Source organism: Ambystoma mexicanum, chromosome 6q (assembly GCF_040938575.1).
Source record: "Ambystoma mexicanum isolate Mex_15411 chromosome 6q, UKY_AmexF1_1, whole genome shotgun sequence".
NCBI lineage: Eukaryota > Metazoa > Chordata > Amphibia > Caudata > Ambystomatidae > Ambystoma > Ambystoma mexicanum.
The window spans coordinates 78854184-78880071 of record NC_090937.1 but is presented as its reverse complement, the minus strand read 5'-3'; the positions used below and the strand labels follow the sequence as shown (position 1 = coordinate 78880071).

At 43.3% G+C, this 25888-nt stretch overlaps 1 protein-coding gene across 2 annotated transcripts in view; it reads right to left on the bottom strand.

Annotated features, from left to right (window-relative positions):
- Positions 1-25888, bottom strand: part of STAP1 (signal transducing adaptor family member 1) — a 618379-nt gene that overhangs the window by 289784 nt on the left and 302707 nt on the right. For both annotated transcript variants that reach the window (XM_069630495.1, XM_069630496.1), the window contains exon 5: positions 22800-22969. In XM_069630495.1, the coding sequence (XP_069486596.1) occupies positions 22800-22969 (170 nt within the window). The remainder of the gene's footprint in view (positions 1-22799; positions 22970-25888) is intronic.

Here is a 25888-nt window from a genome sequence, read left to right as displayed (position 1 = left end):
GATATTCCAGATTTGCGCAGGTTTCCAGATTGACAAGAGATTCCATTGTTCTAGGCATCCCATGAGTGGTGGTCTTATAGAACGTCACAACGGCACTTTGAAGGTCAAAATAAGTAAAATTTGTGTAGGAAGCAAATTAAGCTGGGTAGATGCATTACCACTAGCATTACTGTGCATGCACACATCTGTGCAGGCAAGAGCTGGGCTCTCCCCATATGAAATAGTGATGGGGAGACCAGCGAATGTTTGGTGTGCACTGCAGTCAAAGCAGTTAAGGGAGCTTGAATACCCTGTGCTCAGCATTTATTGTAATCTGTTAATTCAAAAATTGTGTTTGATTCATCAGCAGGTGCAGGAGTCATTACCAATCAGGTACACTAGTCCGGGGCATGCACTGGAACCCGGCGAGTGGGTGCTGATCAAGAACTTCGAGAGAATAACATTGCCTGCACCAAGGTGGCGTGGACCCTATCTGATACATTTAACAACGCAGACCGCCATCTGCGTTGACCGAAGAAAAGCGTGGATACATGCAACACATGCCAAAAAAGTCCCGTCGCCGTCTGAAAAACTACCTGATCGAGACGACCAGAAAGAGACAGCGGTCCCAGAAACGAAAGAAACGGTTGCCAGTTCTTTGCCACAAATTCTGCCTGATCCTGAAACGAAGCCTGAAAAGATTCCTGTAAAAGAGGAAGGGCAAAGAGTGCCCCAACTTTGTCCAGCAGATCTGCATCATTGCTGGCTGACACAAAACGTGTGCCACTTTGGCGCCCACCGTCTTTTACTGCGCCGCAGCCTGAAATGAAATCTGCATCATCACTTTAGCGCCCACCATCATCTTTCATTGCGCCACAGGCTGACTCCGAGCTTGAGTCTGGAAGTGCACCTGCACTATTCATTGATCACACGATACCAGGAGCAAGGCGGTATAATTTGCGGAACCGGAAGAAGGAGTGAGTAAATCTTCATTTCTTTTGATCTTTGTTGCCTCTGTTTCCTATTGTGGATGAAGTAGGAACCGGAGGTCTGGAGGAAAGCGGCATGAGAGTTTTGCAAATCGGACAGCCCAAGAGCGAGGCTCCTCAGTGCTAAAAAAAATCCATGTGCAGATCACCCTTCCCGGACAAGAGGGGCTCACATGGTACGAAGGCAATTGATAACTGCTCTGGAGTTCTTTGAGCAATGTGCAGATGCACAGAGATCTTGCCCTACGTATAGCAATCGAGGCTGCTAAGAACTTGCAGAATAGACTGTTGACAATTACCAAACCTATTGACATTCGAACGAGTGCAACAACAAGAGATATTCACGACAAACATTGTTGGAGAAGAAGAGAAAGCGAGAGAAAAATGCCGGAACAAGCTTTTGCCCCCTCCTGCACCACTGCTGATAATGAGTTAAACATAGAGACTGGAAGGTTACACAAAAAGAATTACCGAAAAAATTGTATGCTGATCTTAACGATAATTATGTGCATAATGAGTGTATTAGCCCCAATAATGGCTGTACTGGGATTATGGTACTTGGAAGAAATACACCCCTTAGAAGTACTGTTGCCTGTTAGAAACATCTCCACTACTGAAAGCCCGGTCCATGTGATTACTTATATGTTGTCCCCAATGGAAGAAAGACACAGGGAAGGTTATGGAAATAACACATTAATGCTAATAATGAATATGACCCACTCCATATTGAGAAATAATAATTGCTGGGTATGTGCCCACTTGCCACAGTATGGCGGTAAGGGAATAGGTTGGTATGTGCAGCCGTTGCCATTGAGTTCTGCATGTTATGCATCCTTGAGTGCATTATATTATGGGAAATGGAATGAAAGTGAAACTGGTCAATTAGATAGAACAAATATGAATGTATTTGAAGAAATTATTATGAAACCTGTGGGTTGTTCTATATTTCACAAAGCACGACTGATCACACCAGTAGTGATGCCACAAGACAGATTATTTGTGCCCTATAAATCATTTGTAATCACGTTTCATATGAACCCAGAAGGAAATAAAGATACAGTGCCCTCCTCCTATACAGTAAATTACAGTCCACGCTCTGTCCCCTTTTGCCTGAGAAAGAAGGGTTCCTATTCGGTGGGGACATTTATGAGATGTATGAATATAGCATTCCTCGATAAGGTGGTAGAGCCAGTTTATGTAGGTGATCCTGTTTATTTTATATGTGGAGAAAAAGCGTATCCCTGGTTACCTAGAAACTGGGGAGGTTCTTGTTACTTGGGATTTTTGTTCCCTGGGGTATTCCTTTCGAAAACAGCAGACATAGCCAAACTGGCCAGGTCAAGACCACGGCGGAATGAGGAAGGAGGTTTAATCGCAGAGGACATAGCAAAATCATTCATACCATTTTGGGGCCAAGCAATAAACTCATATAATATAAGACAACTGTCCAGAATACTAGAGAAAACGATAAATGAGACAACAGATATATTATACAATATGACATTAGAGGAAAAAGGAATTAGATTAATGACACTCCAAAATAGAATGGCTCTTGATGTAATCCTGGTTGATCATGGCGGAGTTTGCAAAATCGTGGGATCAGCGTGTTGCGTATTTGTAAGCGACTCCTCCCCAACGATTTTCGAAGTGATAAGAAAGTTGCACGTTTTAAGCTATGACCTTCACCCTCCTGAAGGGAGTTGGGAATTAAATATAAGCTCCTGGTTCTGGGAAGTATTACGCTCGTGGGGATGGAAATGATTTGCGATCCTAGTAGCAGTACTAGGAATATTCATGACATGTTGTTGTTGCATACACTGCTTACCCATAAAATGTACTGAAATAAGCGAGAAGTGTGTACAGATGGTAGAAAAAAAGAGCACTGCTAAATCAAGTACTCACGGTAATGATGAATCAAAGACAGTAAAAGAGTTCATGTCAATCAATATTGATGACAATGAGAAGGAGACCAGTAGTGTGCAAGAATCAGAATCAGAATCAGATACTTGGTCGGAAAAAGATGCAATGTACGGATGAGGCGTTTGGCATACGGCCAAAAGGAGGGTTTGTCAGTACAGAAAAAGTAGACACCCCTCAATCAGAAGGCAATGTACTTTGTTGGCAGAAGACCAACCGCCTCATGTGTTTAGTATTAGAAATATATAGCCATAAGCTTGACTAAAGTGCGGCCATTTTAAGGAGACTGAAATCGCCATTTTGTTTTCTAAAGTTTGCCTTTTTGCTTTCTGTTAAAACTGCTTTGCTGAAAACTTATTCTGCTCCACTAGTACATAATGCAAGGCCGCGAGAGACATGTTGAAACATAACGCAGCAACCCAGACAGAAATGCCCGGTCTCCTCCCTCACGAGTCCTTGGAAGTAAGCAGCAAGGCATTTTAATCAGTACACAGGTGCCAGCTAGTCTCGTTAATACAGTAGGAATTTTAGATAGCGAACATTAAATGGCTTGAATTATGCTCTCCTTTGCGGCCCCCCTTTCCTGAGCCCTGTAGAGCCATGGAGAACACGTTGACCCCCAGTACACGAATAGAAACTATGAGATAGCAAGGCCTGGAATGTGTCTCTCCCCTGCACGGAGCTTGCTTGCAAAAACAGAAGCATTGTGTTCTTTAAAACAAAGACTTGTGTCTGTAGGCTTGAAAAATTGCAAACTGTTGCTAAATGAATGTTTGAAGGTCTCATACTCGTCACAATTGTCAATCATCAAACCCAGTTCAAAGGAAATACATTATGGGCGGTATTGAATGTGTCACAGCTGATTGTAAGATGCTTGTTTCGTATATATGTAACTGTTGTATGTTTTTCCCTCTCTTGCGTCCCTTGAGGTCTGGAAACACACGTCACGGGGCATGGGACCCAGTTGGCCAACTGAGACTATTTGCTTTGCAATAAACCCTAGCTTTTGGGAATACAACCTTGTGTCTGGCGTATCACTTCGTGTGTGGTGATTGTGCCTTGTTTCCATATGAGAGGGTCCCTCAGGGGCCCCTTCACTAGCGGCACCATGTAGAGATTGAAGATCAATGGGGAGAGGATGGAACCCTGCGGAACTCCACAGAAGACGGGTAGCATTGGCGATCTAGAGGAGTCCATCTGAACAAACTGCTGGCGGTTGGCAAGGTAGGACTTGAACCAGCGTAGGACAAGGTTGCTGATCCCCATAAGCGCCTTTTGGTCAAAGACTTGTATTGTGGGGCTTTGTTCACAGCTTGCAACATTGTTTCAGTATGATTCCTTGCCATGTCTGAACTACCCCTTCCATTGAAATGCATGTGTTCCTTTGGGTATAAGAGAATGTTGCACAGGGGGTGGGGGGGAGTGGGTTCTTGCACCGAACTCTCGAACTGTTGTTGGTTTGTATTTTTCCTGCTGCTTGCTTTTACTAATAAATTGTTCACCAATCCACCAGAATCGTCAGTGGTAGTTTTTCCATGACACACTTCTGTCAGTTAAGGGGTGTTGGATAAAGGGCCATTGCTCAAAATTTGAGGTCATGGCGCACTTATTGGAAAATGGAACATTCACAACCTCTCAAATTAATCTGGGATTTGTGCATCCGGGTCAATTTAGTCACTGTGGATGTAAATAAAGGGGGCAATAGCCCTCCCCCTATTTTATTTCACTTGTAACAACAGCTATGTGTTTTTCTTTGAATGTTGTATTCATTTGAGAAAGAGGGAAAATAAAAACCACATTTCATCAGGTCACGTGGTGGGTGGGGCAATCCCACTACGGGGTGTTTTACAATAGTTGAGCATGTAACATATTAATGTCTTTTGGAGGAACTTTGTTTTTCAGAATGTTGAGCACAATTCCAAGTCTGATAACAAACTGGTTCGGTTTTAAAAATCAAGTGTTTAATGGCAGAGCCATTTGTAAACTTGAATATTGATTGACAAATCAGTTTTTCACGCATGTTCATGTTTCACACAGTGAGTGATCTTCAGAGCTCTCAAAATATTTTGAAAAATGTTTCTAACGAGCAAAGGAAGAAATTACGCATATAACTCATCACTTAAAAAAATGTTTTGGCAAGGTTTAAACATGAAATCAAGTGCATTGCAATATCCATTTCTTTAGCTTGGGTTATTGTTTATTATGTGCCAATGGTGCGTGGTATCCAATGTAATGTATCACAGCAGTACACTATCAAGAAAAGGAAAGACTCTAATAATGGTCCCTCTCCTCACTGTGGACTCCAAAAAACAGCGAGGTAGTCCTTAAATAATGGACCCTCACGATAATATAATAGAAAATATGAAAAAAATACCTTTATTGTACAAAATCACAAAAAACAACGTAATAGATTAACAATCTTTTTCAATCTTTTTCACAGTACACAAACATCAATACTTATATTGACATATGTTGTATGGAATACACAGATGTAAGCAATGCCAAGACCCATACAATTGTACACATACGATGTTCCGGATCTAGAGCGCGGTACAGTGAAAATACCCTTATCAACACTCCTGCATTGCCCTGTATTTTCTGGGATACCGGTGGAGGTTGGAGATGTGCCACATCAGGCCAGAGTTTATGCATACATTCATTTCAAGTTTTTAGTTAATCTGTTGATTGAACATTTCGGGTTGATTAGTTATAAATTACCAAAAGCAAACATTTCAAGGAACTGTAATTTAAGACCCACTTTGAAGGCTCTCACTTGAACCAGGTATTCGCTGGGGTGGTTCCCTATTTGGCATCTTGTGTACAACAATGGCTCCACATTGTTAGACATAGAAAAGTTACTGACATACTATTGTGCTATAAGCCTCATGTTGGCCGACAGACCTGAAAACTAGGGTTGTCAGGTTTAAAATGTCCGTTTTATCGTATCTCTGTGTTAAACGACATACTTTGAGCACATATGATGCCCTCTGTTTGACATTTGGAGTGTGCTGATCGGTGTACTTAAATGTTATTTAGTTGTTATGAAAATGCTTTCTTGGTCAGCAACCACAACCAGGGGCCTGAAACCAGAACACCAGGCTACCAGCGATGCTCATGCACGCTGCCATCTATTGGTTGTTTTCACCTGTGTTTGCTGATGGAGAAAACCTGTGTCTACATTCTAGGATACATAGGTATAGGGGCCGCTGAATCCATTTCAGCATATCTGTATATAGCGTTGTTCCCCAAACTGCTGCACAAAAACTATGTTTAAATTTACCAGTGAACAGGGAAGACTCAGAGTCGCAGGCCTGGACCCACACACTGACTATGAGGACTGAGAAAAAAACAAAATGGCCGGCCAGGGTTATATTAACTGGGAATTTCAGTGTGACAAGGGGAAAACCAAAGAGCACTATGGGAAGGAGCAGGCATACTCATTCATTGGACCAACCAGGAGCATAGAACCAACTCATTCATTGGACCAACCAGGAGCATAGAACCAACTGAGCGAATTCCCTACCAGTCAAATTAAAAGGCGGATCGGGCATAAAGGAGAGAGAGAAAATTCTGACAAAAGACAGTCAACAGCTGGAGCGGGAGGTTGATCAAAGTAACCTCTGACTCACTGTAAGTGTAAATCATGCTGGAGGGCTGATGAACACCCGACTGAGCTGTAAACCTTGATAACTGCTATGCACCCTGAACGTGCTCTGAAACATGAACGTACTGCAAATCCTGGAGGTGCAATAAACCCCAAAAGCACAGGGAACTCTGCAAGCGCTCTGGGCCCTGAAGGTACTGTAAATTCTGGAAGCGCTGTGAACCCCAAGAAACACTTTGACCCGTCAAATCCCTGTGAAATCAGTTAGCGCGATAACTTCCAAAAAGCACTATGAACCCTGAAAAGTGATGAAACGGCAAAGTGATGAGAACCATCAAAGCGCGGTCAAACTCGAAAACGCTATGAACACCAAAAGGCCAGTGGAACTCCAAGGCGTTGTGCACATAAAGGCAGAAAGAATCTGTGAAATTCAGGGTAATACTAGAGGTTGTTGCTAAGCAGCCCACAATCTGGGAAACACACATTTGGGCCTGATTATGGTTTGTCTCATATGTGAAGCTCACTCTTTATAGCCTGCTTATGTGTGCAAAAGCATTACCGTATATACCCATGGCGTATTACTGTATTTGGTATTACGGCATGTCCCCAATGGAGTCCTAGTAACTTCACAATGGGGAATAACAGTAGGTGTCGCAGTTCTTGGATTCGTGCGCCCCTTTGCCGTTAGTGCATTGTTATCGAACGCAGCTGCAAATGAGTATGGCAGTTTTACCTCATAATTACACACTAAGAGTGATACCAGAGGTTGGGCTCGGCATCGCAAAATGTTACCCCATCTTTCCTCCAGTCACGAAGGCAAAGGCTAAACTTGTGGTTTAAGATGCCTAATTATGCACAGGACGCGAGTCCTTCCTGGGAAGAAGCGGTTGTCGGCCATAATACGAAGAGCATACCATAGGACTATTTACATATCTTTCACCGTATCCTCCAGATAATTGCTATGAATGGCACCTGAAAGCAATTCACAGAAATTATTTTTGTACACATTTCCTGTTTTTGCCGGGCGTTTGTGTTCGAAAAAACCGAGGAAACAACCCCGAGTGTATGGTTATGCTGCTTGGTTGCTGCTGTTAGTGTACGGAACAGGCATCGCAGAGACTGTGTGGATGTGGTATTGCGAAGTACAGTGGTTGGCGGCTCTGCTTTACAATACATGGTTTTAAGTTCCTTTAAGTGTGCATGTTTCTCTGTACTAGCCTGTGGCGTCCATGCTCTCATGTTGCACAGCACCAAATTAGAAAATGCAAAGGCCTTTGGTGACCGGGAAACATGAACTACTTCTATACGCAGTTGCCAAAACAAATGGTAAATGCGTTTGCTCGACCAGAACGGAAATTGATTTTTGGAAATGAAAGGCTTATTTTCAACAAAGATCTCCTGCGGCACTTTCAGGCGCCTTGTTGCCCCGTTGTTCATGGGTTTTGGCTGTCAAGTGCGGCCTCAAATGCCCTAATAATTACATCACATGCCTGATATAGTCACTGCATGCGAAGGCACAGCTCCACAAATGCAGGTGCAGCCTCAAACGCCCCAGTAATGTCTTCAGTTTCCTTATAAGTCATCATGTGTCAGGTACAGCCCCGTATGGTGTTGCCGTCATATGCCAAATGCAGCTTACAAAAGCCACAATAACACCATCAGAAACCATGCATGAATTGCCACATGCGAGGTATACGTCCAGGTGGAACTAGCATGTGACAGGTGCACACTCAACTGTCCCAATTACGCCTGGTATAGTTGCCATATGTGAGGTGGCCGTTTGCAAATTAAGTGAAGCTTTTTATTGATTATTTTCTGTTCACTAATTAAAACCATACCAATAACATTCTTTCAACAACACGGAATATATTTCCTGGCCAGATAACTGATGACATTAGCAGATCATGCCCCACTTAAGATTCAATGCCATTCTCCCATGACATTCAGTTGGGCAAAAATAAACACAAGTAAAGTTCATGCCATGACTTAGTCCGAAATAAAGTTCACAACATTACAAGTCATAACAATCATTAAATTAGTTACCATAAAAAAGGCACACATGTCAAACCAAAAAGGAGAGCAAAATAAACAGTGTTCTCTCAAGATTAGGACATTTGGGATGTTTGTCAGTAGAGGACGTTTAGACTCATGCTTGGCCTCGGGCCCAGGGACTGTATTCAGAGCCCTGAACTCTCTCCACTGGCTCCCGGTGGCTGCAAGGATCAAGTTCAAGACCCTCTGTATCGTCCACAAGGCTTTCTGGAGCCGAGGCCTGCACGACATCCAACAGTGTCTTCCTAAATACCTTCTTTCTCGAGCTCTTCGCTCTGCTGCCTCCAACTCCCTGAGGGTCAGTCGCTTCTCCAGGCAAGGAGTAGGGAGCAGATCACTTTCCTCTGATGGTGCCTCCCTCTGGAATGGCCTCCCTGCCCCTCTCAAACTTGAGCCGGGCCACCTGAAGTTCTGGAAGCAGCTCAAGACCTTCCTTTTCCCAGACCTTCCTTTTTTCCTATGCTTTCTCTCTCTCCCTCCCCTGCTGACCTACCTGTCTGCTGTGCTGACTGGTTGCTTGGACACCCTCAGAGTCTCACTAGGTACCAGGCTCCTCTTTCACCAGTCTCCCCCGCATTGCTTCCCGGCCTGTCTCACACTTGTGGCTGTAACTGTATCCTCTACAGTCCCCCGCCTCCTTGGACTTACCCAGAGCGCCACTGATCTGGCTGCGCTTACTCAGAGCAATGCTGCCCTGATTGCACCTTCCCCTTCCCTCGCCCTTGCACTTCCCCGTCCCATTCCCCTGCACTTTGCGTACCGCACTTGCACAAATGAAACAATGGGCCTCATTACGAGGTGGCCGGTAAGGGATTACCGGTACCGGTAGGGGCACCAGTACCGGTAATCCCTTACCGCCCTATTACAAGTTCCCTTTGCGGGTCCTCCCTTAACGCCTGGTTTTACCAGGCGTTAAGGACGGGTCCCGCAAAGGGACTTTGGTGCTAATAACGGTATCGCAATTTGAGGTACCGTTATTAGCGCCTTCCCCATTCCCATTGAGCCCTATGGGAAGTAACCTCTGCTGGTCACTGTCTCAGTGCCATCTGCCACTATCCAATCGTTTTTGCTCTACTTGGTGTCACTAAAAGGAAATGTTCAGCCGTGGTCTTTAATCAGTAGCCGGTGACATGCCATGCAGAAGATATGTAGGATCCTGCTTGGTTTAGTATCATATTTCAGGGTATGTATTTGTTTGGTCCCATGAACACAAACTGGTAAATACACTTGCACACCAAGTTAATAACAGTTTAAATTGTAAAGTGAAGACTGTTTAGAGAAAATGATTACAGAGTTCAAGGTGCAGGGGAGAAAACACACAGCCTTGGTATCTAGGCTGGAAACATATGAGGAAAAGAGAGCAATCAAATAAGGATAGCCGTGTCCCCTGCACACTGTCTAACAGGCCAAAAGGCCTAATGGAGATATTAATCCGAAGATTATTTTGCTTGTTTATGAATTTCCTTATATTTCAAATGCAGAAGATTTAGGAAAAACAAATTCAATAGACAATTAGTTATTATAAACAACACATTTTAAAGTACCCAACGCGTTTCGAGTCGTAAAAACTCTTCATCGGGGGCAGCATATTCATCAAACAATTTCTACAAAAAAGGAAAATTGTATACAATATATTAGCGTTTTAGATAGACTTAGTAGTAAACAAAGGATGACAACAGAATCACATTTGTTATGTAAACAATAATCAGTCAGCCACTTTTGCTGAATTGGTGGGTTACACATTCTATTGAAAGAAATGCCCAGCAGTACCTCAGTCTTTCCACATTCACCAAGCGAGTGTGATTATGCGACATGTATGTCTATATGAATGGTGGATAAATGACCATATATTTTGCCCTTGGTGCAATGAATTTTTCGTGATATATTACTATGGAGTGGGAATTAGTACCACTTGTGGTGAAATCATAGTGCTAGGTGATGCATAATAACCTCTTACCTTGAGTTATGCTTATAACCAGCAAAGACTCAAAAGGCAGTCCATTGTGCACTGTCTGGTAGGCACACGGGATCTAGTTCTTTTAGTCTGTTCCCCAAAGGAGCAGATGGGAGATGCGATTCTCTCAAGTCTAGAGAGAAGAAGAGATATTTTTGAAAATAAGAGGCTCTCAAAAGACGTAAACAGGCTTAAAGCCAAGAACTAAGTGTAAGTGACAAGTAGTTAAAAGTACGGCCAGGATACTCACTTCGATTCACGCCAGCAATGTAGGAGGTGTTCAGGAGCCGCGGGAGACGGCAGTTGAATGAGCCTCTCTCACATACTCCGTGTTTTTATATTGTTAAGTGCTATGACGTCACTCGCGCATGCGTCGGCGGCGTCACGCGAACGCATGATGTCACTCGCGCATGCGCAAAGTGATGTAAACAATCTCCCATGTTGTTTGTGAAATTAAACGTAGCATTCTACCATAGGAAATACATAAAAAGAAGAAGCAATGATATATATTTCTACTGTATGACGTCACTTAGTTAGTACTTGTGATGACCGTAGATGTGCATCACTAATCTGAAAATCGCTATAGAGGTGATCCGTGGGCCTCTATATGGTCAAAATAGGTCTAACGGGCCATATAATCTGGCTATTATACTAAGGGCAACTAAAGAATTAGTTTTTTAAGTGGGTCGCTCTCTAAATTGGGATGTTATGTAATTGTACTTTGTTTACATGTCATCAACAGTACTGTCAAGGGAACTTTTGTTTAGACATTTGGCATTTTCAAACCATTATTAACATTTCTAAACTTGCAAGTGAAACATAAGGAAAACACACATTTTAGATAGTAACCAATGACTAACCCATTTAAGTAGTATGGGTGTACAATCTAAATGTAAAAAGATATAATCACATTGACATAGCAAAATAAGAAAACCACAGATGGGGTTTTGGATGTAAAAAGTTAAACCGAAAATGGCTTCTAAATAACATACAATTTATTCAAAAGGTTATGTGTAGTGTAGGGATGACCTATGTAAGTGAAACAAAGATGGCTACCTCCTTGTCGAGGGGGTTCATAGAAATGGTCCTAGATAGTAGTCCTCATTAATTCCAAGGGGTGTCATAGCGTCCAATTTGTTGATCCAGAAGAGTTCTCTTTGCGCAAGCTTTTTAGGAAGATTTCCACCTCTACTTGATGGTCGTAGGACCTCCAATACCACAAATCTCATTTGCGAAACATTGTGTTTTTTCTCTTCAAAATGTCTATATACTGGGGATTTGCAATTTTTAGCCCTGATGCAGGATTTAAGCTCCGTCCACCGGTCTTTAACTTTCCTGTTTGTTTTCCCCACGTAGTAGATACCGCATGGGCAACGTATAGCATAGATTACATTCTTAGTATCGCAGTTGTTTGTAGAGCCATAATACGCACAGAAACCCAGGAAAGAAATACACTATTGGAAGGCCACCCAAAGAAGAACGAGAAGGGACTAATCCATACACTAAGATACTCAAGCCAAAGCTTCCAGATCAAAAGAATTATACACAAAAACTGGGACATTATCAAATCAGACAGTACGCTTATTCAGCTTTTCCGGGATCCACCAATGATGGCCTACAAAAGAGGTAAAAATTTGAAAGATCAACTGATTAAGGCAGAAAAACCAAAACAACCACTACAAACAACTCTCAGTAAACAAAACCCTGGCACGTTCGCATGTCTACACTGCCAACATTGCAATAACGTAATAAAAGGAGACCATATCAAACACCCTTACAACGGCAAGAAAATCTCGCTAAAACAATTTGCAACATGCGATACTAAGAATGTAATCTATGCTATACGTTGCCCATGCGGTATCTACTACGTGGGGAAAACAAACAGGAAAGTTAAAGACCGGTGGACGGAGCATAAATCCTGCATCAGGACCAAAAATTGCAAATCCCCAGTATATAGACATTTTGAAGAGAAAAAACACAATGTTTCGCAAATGAGATTTGTGGTATTGGAGGTCCTACGACCATCAAGTAGAGGTGGAAATCTTTCTAAAAAGCTTGCGCAAAGAGAACTCTTCTGGATCAACAAATTGGATGCTATGACACCGCTTGGAATTAATGACGACTACTATCTAGGACCATTTCTATGAACCCCCTCGACAAGGAGGTAGCCATCTTTGTTTCACTTACATAGGTCATCCCTACACTACACATAACCTTTTGAATAAATTGTATGTTACTTAGAAGCCATTTTCGGTTTAACTTTTTACATCCAAACCCCATCTGTGGTTTTCTTATTTTGCTATGTCAATGTGATTATATCTTTTTACATTTAGATTGTACACCCATACTACTTAAACGGGTTAGTCATTGGTTACTATCTAAAATGTGTGTTTTCCTTATGTTTCACTTGCAAGTTTAGAAATGTTAATAATGGTTTGAAAATGCCAAATGTCTAAACAAAAGTTCCCTTGACAGTACTGTTGATGAAATGTAAACAAAGTACAATTACATAACATCCCAATTTAGAGAGCGACCCACTTAAAAAACAAATTCTTTAGTTGCCCTTAGTATAATAGCCAGATTATATGGCCCGTTAGACCTATTTTGACCATATAGAGGCCCACGGATCACCTCTATAGCGATTTTCAGATTAGTGATGCACATCTACGGTCATCACAAGTACTAACTAAGTGACGTCATACAGTAGAAATATATATAATTGCTTCTTCTTTTTATGTATTTCCTATGGTAGAATGCTACGTTTAATTTCACAAACAACATGGGAGATTGTTTACATCACTTCGCGCATGCGCGAGTGACGTCATGCGTTCGCGTGATGCCGCCGACGCATGCGCGAGTGACGTCATAGCACTTAACAATATAAAAACACAGAGTATGTGAGAGAGGCTCATTCAACTGCCGTCTCCCGCGGCTCCTGAACACCTCCTACATTGCTGGCGTGAATTGAAGTGAGTATCCTGGCCGTACTTTTAACTACTTGTCACTTACATTTAGTTCTTGGCTTTAAGCCTGTTTACGTCTTTTGAGAGCCTCTTATTTTCAAAAATATCTCTTCTTCTCTCTAGACTTGAGAGAATCGCATCTCCCATCTGCTCCTTTGGGGAACAGACTAAAAAGAACTAGATCCTGTGTGCCTACCAGACAGTGCACAATGGACTGTCTTTTGAGTCTTTGCTGGTTATAAGCATAACTCAAGGTAAGAGGTTATTATGCATCAACCTAGCTCTATGATTTCACCACAGGTGGTACTAATTCCCACTCCATAGTAATATATCACGAAAAATTCATTGCACCAAGGGCAAAATATATGGTCATTTATCCACCATTCATATAGACATACATGTCGCATAATCACACTCGCTTGGTGAATGTGGAAAGACTGAGGTACTGCTGGGCATTTCTTTCAATAGAATGTGTAACCCACCAATTCAGCAAAAGTGTCTGACTGATTATTGTTTACATAACAAATGTGATTCTGTTGTCATCCTTTGTTTACTACTAAGTCTATCTAAAACGCTAATATATTGTATACAATTTTCCTTTTTTGTAGAAATTGTTTGATGAATATGCTGCCCCCAATGAAGAGTTTTTACGACTCGAAACGCGTTGGGTACTTGAAAATACAAATAAACAGCACAATCTGTTGTTTATAATCACTAATTGTCTATTGAATTTGTTTTTCCTAAATCTTCTGCATTTGAAATATAAATAAATTCATAAACAAGCAAAATAATCTTCGGATTAATATCTCCATTAGACCATTTGGCATGTTAGACAGTGTGCAGGGGACACATCTATCCTTATTTGTTTGGTCCCATGCCATTTTCGCCGAAAGTAATTACTTTGATGTAATTTACTTTAAAATGATTACTTGAACATTTTACCTCGATTATTTTTTTTAAAACTTTTATTTGGAGGGTGTCCCTCATCCCTCCCCTTCACTACTCTCCTACCCCTAACATCTCCCAATCCCCTTTTTACCTCTTTACCCTCAATTAACTATATTTATCGAAGTCATTTTGAAGAAATCAATTCAAAGTAAATTGCTTTGAAGTCATTACCGACGTTGAAACCACGGGATACCGTTTGTTTAGTTATGTTTCAACATCGCCCCCTAGCTCAGCAAACATAAACAGTCAGTGTTGTGGTGTACCCATTGCACAGGAAAGTTGGGCCCCTCCAACTGGCATCAACTCAGTAGAGAGTACCTGTTGGCACAGAGACATATCTCAAAGATATTCATAGCTTTAGACTTTTACTCTCTGGGATTTGGGGTGTAGTGACTACCAGGGCTTAACCTCTCATGGGAAGTGGGTAGAGCTTGAGGATTAGTATTGACATGATACTCTACCAGAGGGAGAACTCTGTGTGATGCAGAGATTTGGGGAGATAGCGGGTATTGCTGTTCATGGCATCCAGCAGTTCTGTAGAAAGCAGACCACTAATACTGTAAACTCACCAGACTTCCCAACTCTCACTGCCCCATAAAACGTGACAAAAGCCCAAAATCTACACCATTGGTCTGACTCGGAGTAAAAGACAGACACCCGCTCTTTACTAGGCCATGGGGGATGCTTATTTGGAAATGATCATCACCGATAAGCATTGGCTTCTCTAGAAATATCGGTCTATGTGCTAGGTCCAGTTTCACACACTTTAAATATATCAAAAGAGTGTTCCGCACACAAATGCATATGATCTATCACTTTACTTCATTGTTTTGGACACATACAGATGTAGTGTCTGAATATGCCCTATGCAGAAGAGGGTCTGATTCTTGTCAATTAGTCGAGATACATTAGTCCCAGAAACAGTGGCGCAACAAGGATCCTTAGTACCCGGCGCGACAAAAGCATCTGAACATCTTTACTGCCATTGGTTCATTTGCGAGCCATACGTACAGTAATCCCAATCACGCAGCGGCGTGCATCTCGCACCAGTCTCAACCCGACTTTCCTATTCCGGAATGGCCACGATAGAAAGGGCGAATATTCTACATGTAGGCCCTTCTCCCTGTTCCATATCAGCATTTTATTTGTTTACCTTTTATTCCATTTACTTAAATAGCCGCAATGGAAGGGAGAAGGGACTACTTGTAGTCCCTTCTCCCTCCCATGGCGGTCATTTCGTTTATTTACTATGGCTGCCATGGAACGGGAAAACTGACTAAGCTTCCCAGTCTGTGGCAGCCATTTCTTTTCTCTCAACCGGGGGAAAAAACACTAGTACCCCGGTCTGACGGGTTGGGGTACTAATAGCAATAAGCCCCTCGCTGGCTGGCCATAATTGTTCAGTAATGCCCCTGGGGCCTTTGTTAAGGCCCCCCACGGGGTTCGGGAACATTACCTTACGCAGTAATGGCCCGCCGGCGAGGGGCTTATTGCTTAATTATAGACACCTGTTGGATTTATTTAGAAAACATAATTGCATATATTCGACAATGCAGATGCTAATAAAGGGTGCAACTATTCACCAGTAGATTGTATCCATTGGGCATTGATTTGCACTAAAGTCCGCTGCTTCTGGGCAGTGGTAATCCATGCATTCCTTAAAATTCTGAAATGTACCTTGACACCCACTCCAATGGGTTACCGACTTGGGCTTGTAGGGAAATACAAGGCACTCTCTTTAATGTCCACTCTTTTCCCAACCACCAGACATGTCACTCCTTAGAGTAAGTACCCGACCTCCCAACTTTTCCTAATACCTTCCTTATGACATACTCATTTCCTGTAGTTCTTGATTAAAGAGACCATCTGTTCAGTTTGCACCTTGGAACCTGCACTCCTTTCTCTCACTAGATCTGTCGCTAAGGCTCGTCTGTGTCATCCTCGGGACTCCTGGATCACTTTGAAGTAATGTATGCAGATATGCCAGTTAATTGCTCTGCTCTTCTGCGTCTCTATGCATCACTGACATAGCACGAGGGCAATGTTTCTGCCTCTCCCCACAGGGTCACATGTATGTAGAGTAGATTTGATTTTTCTTGCTGATCCTCCTTTTTTAGTTTTGGCTATTAGCCATCTAAAGAACTGGAGGATGCTCTCTCCAGTCTGGGTTTTACACAACAAGTTGAGGAGGCCACACACATAAAAGGGAATACTCTGGACTGGGTAGCTACACATAATATTATCACAAGCAAACCCACAATTTCTCAGTGTCCATGGTCGGATCACTCTTTTATTCACTTTGAGACGTTGCTCTCACAAACGATTAATAATATTGTACAGAAAAAAAATGGACCACGTCTAGAAATATTTGAAGAAATTAAGCCTGAGTCCGTAGAAATATGGATTTCACCACTAGCTAATAACATGGGTAATTTACATACATCTGACGAGATAACTAAAGCCTATCAAGACACAATTACCATAGCTATTAGCACTTTTGCCCCTTCAAAGACAAGGCAGTGCCCTGCAAAAAAAGTAACGTTTAGCTTAAGACCCGTTACAGAGACTGAACTATCCACCTGTATTGCCAATCTCAAACCTACTAATTGCAAGGGAGATATATGTCCAGCCATTATCGCCAACTTCCTGATAGGTATTCTCACCAAGTTTGGTAACGCATCACTAAGGAAAGCTATGTGCCCTTTGAATTAAAAAGTGCATGGATATCAACACTACTAAAAAAAAACGGGATTTGACCCTTTCACAGACCAACTACCAATACCCTGTTCTTGCTGAAAATCTTGTCTATGGTGGTATATGAACAAATCATTGAACAACCTAACTAATAACAAAATTATTTTTTAAAAGGCAATTGGGTTTCAGACCAGGCTATGGAACGGAATGGGCCTTATTAGATCTCAAGTACATAATGCTACAAAGCATGCATAACGGCCAGACCATATTACTGAAGCTGCTGGACTTGTCGGCCGCATTCGACCTGGTTGAACATACACTACTGATCAACAGACTCGAGGAAGTGGCTAACTCTAGCAACAGTGCAGCAGCTTGGGTGAGATCCTTCTTAGAAGATAGATTAACCAGGATTTGTAGCAGCACTGGTGAAGCCAACCCAGCAGCACTACAACATGGCGTCCCACAGGGGGCTTGCCTATCACCGTCAATCTATAATATTTTCACTGTCCCTCTATTTCAGATACTTGAGGATAGGGGAACACTCTTTGCAAACTACGCAGATGACACACAATGCGTTATTCCCCTTAAAGGAAAATATGAGGAGGATTCACGTGCCATTAATGATGCATATGGGCCGATCCAGGACTGGATGCTCGAAAGTGGCCTGGCACCAAATAATGACAAAACGGAATTGATGGTTATAGGCACTAGTGCAAGAATAAAAAAAACGCAGACTTGAATACTCTCAGTTTCAAATAGAAGATTGCAAAATTGCCACCAAACAAAAAGTCAAAACTTTAGGTGTATCTTTGGACCAAAATGTTAACATGAGATCTCAAGTCAACAGCCTGGTATCAACCTCAGCTTATTATATTAGATCACTATCTCACATTCGTACAGAGAAAAGCTGTAGAACAGTGGGTAGGGCCATTATTAGCTCCAAGATTGATTATTGTAGCAGCCTCCTGGTGGGTCCTGGAAAGGGTGACTGCGCTAGACTTCAATTCATCCAGAACAGTGCTGTCAGGGCAATAGCAAGATTAAAGAAATATGAACAAGTATCAGAGGCAAGACAGAAATTACACTGGCTTCCTGTTGATGCCAGGATAGAATTCCATCGGCTGACAATAACCCATAAATGTCTGGATGGATCCAATCCACAGTATCTTGCCAAAACTATAAAGAGGAAACCTGTGCATAAAACTCTCAGATCCAACAACACTGGTCTGTTAGTGGTACCAAGAGTTAAGCTTACCCAGGTTAGCAAAAGTGCTTTCTTTATAGCAGCACCAAGAGCCTCGAATGGAACGATTTGAGAGAAATAAAATCGATCACTTCTTTCAAAAAGAAACTCAAAACATTCTTATTTAGATAACCACAGCCATTGTATTGAGAGTGGTCAATACTTTGCCCTATACGCTTCTATTTGTAGGTCTATATGTCTTTATCATCAGACAGCGACCACATGCCTCCGGGCCTTTGGTGCACGGTATACATTTAAAAATGAAATGTAAATGTGGTGCCTAAGCACCACTGATAAACCCACACGATTGCACTAGTGTATAGCCAGGAGGGTGATGGTATATGAGGAGAAGCACACAGCCTGTGGATGCCCTTTGTTTACTTATCTAGCCATTGACTGACAAGGTCACCCCAATTCCTGTGGCTAATACCTGACCAACATACAGGATCCTGGGATCTCTTTAGGCTAGTTTTACCATGCAGTAACACATGTTGTGCTATAAAGGGCCTGCCAGTATTATTTGTTAAACAGTCTTCTGAGGGTTAATGGTAGCGTTAAACGAGTTCCTAATGTAATACAAATGTCTTAACTAAGCATGCCTTCAGTCCCTTGATTAAAATAATATGTGTGTATTTGCATCTGTTTCTTGCACTGAAGTCCTGTTAAAACCCGAGCATTGGCAAAGCTCAGTTGTGGCTTCAGTATAGTTATGACAAAGGCATTTTCTGGGAAATAACATCATATGCTGAAGTACATACAGGGCGTCATTACGACCCTGGCGGTCCCGTAATGAACGGTGCCGTTACGGGATTGGCACCGTTCATTACGGGATGCCCTATTACAAGGTTCCCTTGCGGGACCCGCTCAGAACGTCTGGTCAGACCAGACGTCCTTAGCGGGTCCCGCAAGGGGACCAGGGAGCTAATAACGGGCCTGGTATTAACGGCCCTGTTATTAGCTCCCTCCCCATTCCCATTGAGCCTTATGGGGGCTCGAATGGGAATGGGGATGGGTTTTTTCAATGAGGAATTACCGGGTCCTCCAAGGTTGGAATGGCCCGGTAATTCCTCATTGAAGGAACTCGGAGCTGGAACCCGGTATGGAGGCAGCCATGCCCTTATCAAGGGCATGGCTGCCTCCATACTCGTAATGAGGCCCACAGAGTTTTCCAGCTGTTGCCATCTTATGGTCCAATTGTATCATTATGGCTGTAGTTGGCAAACGCAAGCCTACACAAAAGCCAGTGCTGTTGGCGTTGCCAATGCTTTGCCTATCAAGTTTGCTACTAGTTCTGATTCCGGTTTCCTTTGCCATTTTAATCCGGATGACACAAAAGACCAGTCTGAGTTCATGATGGCATTTTTGCATGCCTCTGTTTAACTCCCTCTGACATGTAGATTTCCCTCCTGGCTTAATCTGCTTACGTCCCCCCTCTCTTTTCCTTCACAGCTCTCTTCATTCCTCTTCGGCTTTGCCCTGGTACTGTGGGTCCTTAACGAATTCCTATGGTACCCTTAAACATCCCCTCTACCTGCAGCTTTGTCCCCTCTTTAATCCAAACATATTTGCATTTTCCACATCTATAGATATGTTAATATCCCTGCAAAAAATGTCTGGTGCCTTTTTCTGCGGCGATATTACCATATGGAACCTGCGGGGGACACCCCCACAACCCCAATATTTTTTTTAATGGAGTGGGGGGGTTCCTCCCCACAAGCCCAGCTCCGATTCACCCCATAAATGATGTCACCTATGCCGTTTCCCGGCGACTATATATATGGTGACATTATTTATGGGGATAATATTGCCTGATACTTATAGAATCTGTCCTCCTTGCTTTCTCTCTATTACTGTTTGGTATTGTCCTTCACCTCTGTAATGTGATGGTAGTTTTGCAGGTTAAGCCTCAGCATTGTGTTCTACCTTGAAGATGATGATAGGTTATTCATAATGCAGTGAATACTCAGCGGTTTTTAAGCGCGGACCCAGGGATCGAACCTGTGGTGCTCCATGTCGTCTTGCTTCCAAGGGGAGCAGGTTGCCCCTGAGCTATCCTCCCGGGGTCCTTTCCTTGCCTTTCCTTACCCACGTATCACTTCACCCGGCCATTCTTCTTTCACAGTGACCCAGAGTCTCCGGCTCCCCATGACCTCAGGCTTTGGGTTCTGCTATCCTCGGCACTCAGATCATCGTGTCTTCTCTTGGTCTTATCCATTCCCATTACTGCCCTTTATCCTGACCTTTAAACTGATCCAGTTATCTCTCACCATGAGTCCCTTCCCTTCCGTGCCCCATTTCTAGCCCCCCCCCCAACTTGTATTTTCAGTTTATAGCTCACCAATCTCAGGCATTTCACTGAAGTATCCGACTTGTAATGCTGTCAGGAAAGCCCTTGATTGTAGATTTTAAATTGAAATTGCATGTCTTTTTTGCATGTTGTAATAACAGTATGACACGTTTCTGTGAAAAAGCCCTCGTTTGCCCTGCTCACCAATATAGGCTTGTCAACACGAATTCCAAGAAATAAGCCATGGGCATTAACACTTTTACAGATAATTATCCTGAGAGAGTTTGTAAGTAAATGCGTTTACCACTGGGCACAGTCTGTCCCCCTATTTGTTTGAGAGTGATCAGTTGATATTTCTATAAATGCCCTTTCTAATTCAAAAAACAGGCCTCAAAATAGAAAAACACATATGGATTCAGGCAATTCCTTTCCAGATCTCTAAATCAGGTGGCTTCGCATCGTATACTTGAAAGACTCAAACTGCAGCATTGTATGCCGACTGATTTAGCAGCCTGGCAGCACAGCATATCCATTTCTTCCAGTACATTGTGTGTAACAGTGGAGCCCAGTGTCAAATCCAAACCAACGTTAGGCAAGTGATCACTATCCCATTCCCTTGATTGCAACATTTTCCTGTGCGTCAAAAACAAAATTCCCACTCTTCACATGCGTGCAAGGCCTCCCTGGTCAATCAGCCATGCATTTTCTTACTTGAGAAATGCAGATCTCTCTACAACTCTGTTTAGCAAACACAAATGGCCTCATTCCGAGTATGGAGGTAATCATGGCGCTATTAGCGCCATGACTACCTCCAATACCGGTACCGAGTCCGCCCTCGTTCAGTAGGGACTTACCGGTCTATTCCGACCTTTGCGGGACCGGTAAGTCCCCATTGAAAAAGCCATTCCCCATTCCCATTTGAGCCCCCATGGGGCTCAATGGGAAGGCGCTAATAACGGTACCACAAATTGCGGTACCGTTATTAGCTCTAAAGTCCCTTAACGGGTCCCGTCCTTAACGCCTGGTAAAACCAGGCGTCAAGGAAGGGACCCGCTAAGGGAACTCGGAATGGGGCGCAAAGGGATTACCGGCACCAGTGTCCTTACCGGTGCCCGGTATCCCTTTGTGCCGAACTCGTAATGAGGCCCAAAGATTATGGCTCCAGCAAAGGCCCTCTTAAAGAAAACTACACACCAGGAACCCAGTAATCTGACTCCATAGCTGGTAGTTTCCCCATCTATCTGAGGTAATCTTAGAGGTCCACATCACTTGACACCCCATTAATTATACCCGAGTCACAGGGACCCCTTTATGTTCTCTTCGACTGTTTGACGGCCTAGTTGCACCCCCTTATTTATCTGGATCACAAAACTGTTTGTTCAGGCAATCTTCACCTCAGAGGGAGAATCGTCCAAAATGGGCAACAGCAGTCATTGGACACAAACCACTGGCACAAAGGACCAAAGTACTCCCAGACGTCCTCATAAGCACAATGCCCCTCCCGTCAATAAGTGCAGTGAGCTATCCCAACGGAATCACAAATGGTTCCTAGCAATGCCCGTCTGCATGCTGGCTTTCCATAATCACCTGCACTGTGTCCTTCACATGTGAACTCTTGTTACCCTCAATTCACTAGTGCAGATGTGAGCTCAAGTGACTGCCTTTAACATGAGGCCACTGCCAAAGGGTGTAATACTGTTTCTCGGGTACTCCCATGATGTTCGCTGCCAGTCAGAATAACCAGGTTGCAATCTCCTATTTCCAATTCATGCAGACTAACCAAGTGGGCCTAAACCCTCACAAGGACCTTCTACAGAAGGGGTCATTTGGTAGTCCCACACCCTACAGCTGGCTTGTCGCTCACAAGCCTCGTGTTTCATTTCTTCCCTCTCATCACGCATTCTCCTGAGTGGTCCATGAGCCTGCTCTTTGGGACAACTAGATCTTGCAGCGTACTGCCAGACGCTCATGCACTGGGTGGTTTGTACAACCACGCATCCTATATGCTTAAGGAAGTACACGATTCCTCCACAGTGTTCATCCAGTGCCTTCGGGTTCGAAACCTTTTGCAACTGCTTGTTCCTGTAAAACTGCATGTTGGGTTAAGAAGCAGCCACACAATAACAAAATCAAGTATCGAGAGATGTAATAATACCATTTATTACTTACTCTGGCATGCTCAGAACGTCAATGTAATCTGGCAGATCCACTGCCCGCGCAGATGAAGTGGCCACTGGCCTATGTAGCTGGGAAGCCCTTCTCAACCTTTCCTTCTCCAGAACCTCTTGCAGTCTTATGATCTGCCCAGGAAGCAAAGCCAGCCGAGAGGGAACAGACAACTGAAAAGAAGAAAAAAAAGGTAACTGAAATGAGAGAGTTAAAACAAAGAGTTGTTGTCAGACCTTGTTGGTCCGCACCTCACTTCCGAGAAAATGTTATATGCGCTTACTGATTTCGGAAACATATGTAATGTATTTTGGGAAGACTGCGTGTCTCCGGGACTAAGCCCACAACCTGGACCTTAATAAAACATATTAGAAAACTGTTGTCTCTTGGACATGATGCGCTCACCGGATTTCAACTATTAAAAATTAATATTTGAATTTGGGTGAACGCATATCCAAGAGACAACAGTTTTCTAATCTTTTTTTAAATAAGAGAGTTGGCTCCTAAAGAGGAGTTTGTGTCTTCTATAAACTCAAGATTGACTTCCAAAAACTAAATGAAAAGTTATTTGCTAACAGCTGAAGACCTGCCACAGAATGCATTACGAAGCTAAACACAATGCCATACATAGCAAAGAAATGTTAAACATACAAAGAAAAAAGGCAGAGCATTGTTTGAAGAAATTAAAATCTAGGAGCAGAGTAGTGTTTGGTAGAAGAATGGAGTAAAGGGAGAAATATACTCACCAGGTGAGACACCATCGGAGAAGAGCATTGTTGGGAGGAGAAAGATAAGGGTTTCCAGAAGGAGTCTAAAAAGAGGCCGAGCCACTAGAGAAGGGAATATAGCCGTACCATCTGAGGCAGGAGGGAGAGGGGGAGATCCTGCCCTCAGCGATAAATAGGGAGGTTTCAGAGGAGTATGTTGGTCCATGGAAGAGTGTACAGGTGAGGAAAGGTAGATGACATTGCCACCCCTGTGAGCAGGGAGGACAGTATTTTAGCTGGGTGTGAAGCTACCACGCTCTGATGGCAGAGAACCCGAAGAAGCACGTATAGGAGGCAGTGGTCAGGAGCCCCCCATAAACACCTGCCTTCCTAAGCATTGAGTGTCCACAGGCCAGGCAGCAACCCAATAGTTTCATAGGACAAGATATTTCCTCTCCAATGATCTCTGGAAGAGGGGACATGCCCTCCCTGAAGAGGGAAGACGTTGTGCACACATTTCTTTTGGTTTTCCTTGGTGGGCAGTGTGAGAGTAATTTAGGACTTTTTTTTCCCATGCCACCACACTGTTAGATCTTAAAAATGTAGCAATTTGTTGGAGAACCCCCCTGGAAACAGATGGGTTAGTCCCTGTTCTCGTAAATCCTTTTGTTGCGGACACCACTGGCAATCACTTTATTCTCCAACCACTGCAGCTACCATCATGTCACTATGCTTATTGAGCTTTGCCACCATCCCAACACAATATTTCTTAAATACTATTGAAATATACTTTGGTGTCTGATCTCAGTTCTGGGAAAACTGTAACAAGCCAATGGCCTACTGGACCTGTCACCAGACATACATACAAGAGTAGATATCCAGGTACCTAGCACCATGTCTACTTGTATCCAAGTCCTAAGGGCCTCTCTGTGTAGGTGGTTTGGTCTACAGAGGTCTCCTAGGTTTGGAAGCAATGTGGGTTTGAGCTTTAGACATCTACAGACTGTGGGTGTTGCGCTCCTCTGTAACAAGCTCTTCCTGATCTGTTGTTTCTCTAACCCCCGGGCTGAAACTCTTCTGATGGGTCCCATCTGGTGGGCTTTCTGTCTTTTAGCATCTTCTGTTGCATTAGTGGGGTAAACCTGCCTAAACACATGGATAAGACATCACATTCTTTGGTAAAGATATGATTAGTCACACAAGGAGAATATATTATCAGGGTCTCAGGCAGAGGTGTTGCTAGGTCTGGAAAAGATCTGGGGCTATGCTAATGTTGGGACTCTGGGCTAGCTAGCCTTTTGGTTGTAGCCCATGAGCTTCTATCTGGGGCTACAACCAAAAGACCTGTCGCTATAGCCCCCAGATCCCTCTGCCTAGCAAGCCCTCTGGTCTCAGGTTCATGTCTGAGGCTGAGATAGGTCTGGGCCCAGTGAGAAAATGCAGCAGTGGATTCTGACATCTGTGGGAAATCAGATTATCTGAATATATCGGCAGGTTCAGGTGCACCCAGATCCATGTACAGATCAGCCTTGAGGAAATTAGTGGGACCCAGCCACAAACGGATGTCTGGGGGAGTGCTGAAGTGAGCAGACCATAGGAAAGAACCGGTCTGAGGTCAGTCACATGTGGTCATATGGGGGACAACTAGCGCAAACTGGCTCAAAGAAATGGCACATGGGGGAATTTGAAATGTATATGAACACAGGTGTTTGTACAGTCTCTAGGTTCTGCTCCGTCGTAGACAGACTAACCCCTCCAGAGGCACAGACAGAAGTAACCACTGTCTGTCTCTCTAGTGAGGCTCACTTGAGTAGCTCAGCCATGGTCCAGTGATGTGGGAAGCATGGATTGGGGACCCCTCATCACCCCAGTAAACAGAAAAGTGCCTTAGAAAATCAATGTTAATAATGTATACATTCAAATGTGCATTTCAAAATATCCTTGCATAAAAAACAATGAATGTTTTGTCAAGGTACCTGTCTGATAAAATTCAAACATTTTACAATCATTTACATGTGCAGTGTTCTTTTTTTAATCAAAATCATTATATGGTACACTTTCTGGCCTGGTTTTGCAGAAGGGGGCCCGGCTCTAAATAGGTTTGAGCCGTCTGTCACAGTTTGACAATGATCCCTTATCTCCACACTGTAACGTACGGAAATTATGACTTTCTGTAGTAGAAATAGACGAAGAGCGAACCCCTCCCACCTCTCAGATCTTATTTTTCTGCAGTCACAGGAATTCTTCTTGAACAGGCATGCCTGTTATTGTGGGCATGACACTCCACCCGGCGTCACTAGGTGGGACCAGGTGGGCTCACTTAACTTCTTGCTCTCCGTTTGCATACACTGGGGCAAATCTTGCTCTTTACCCATGGCACATACT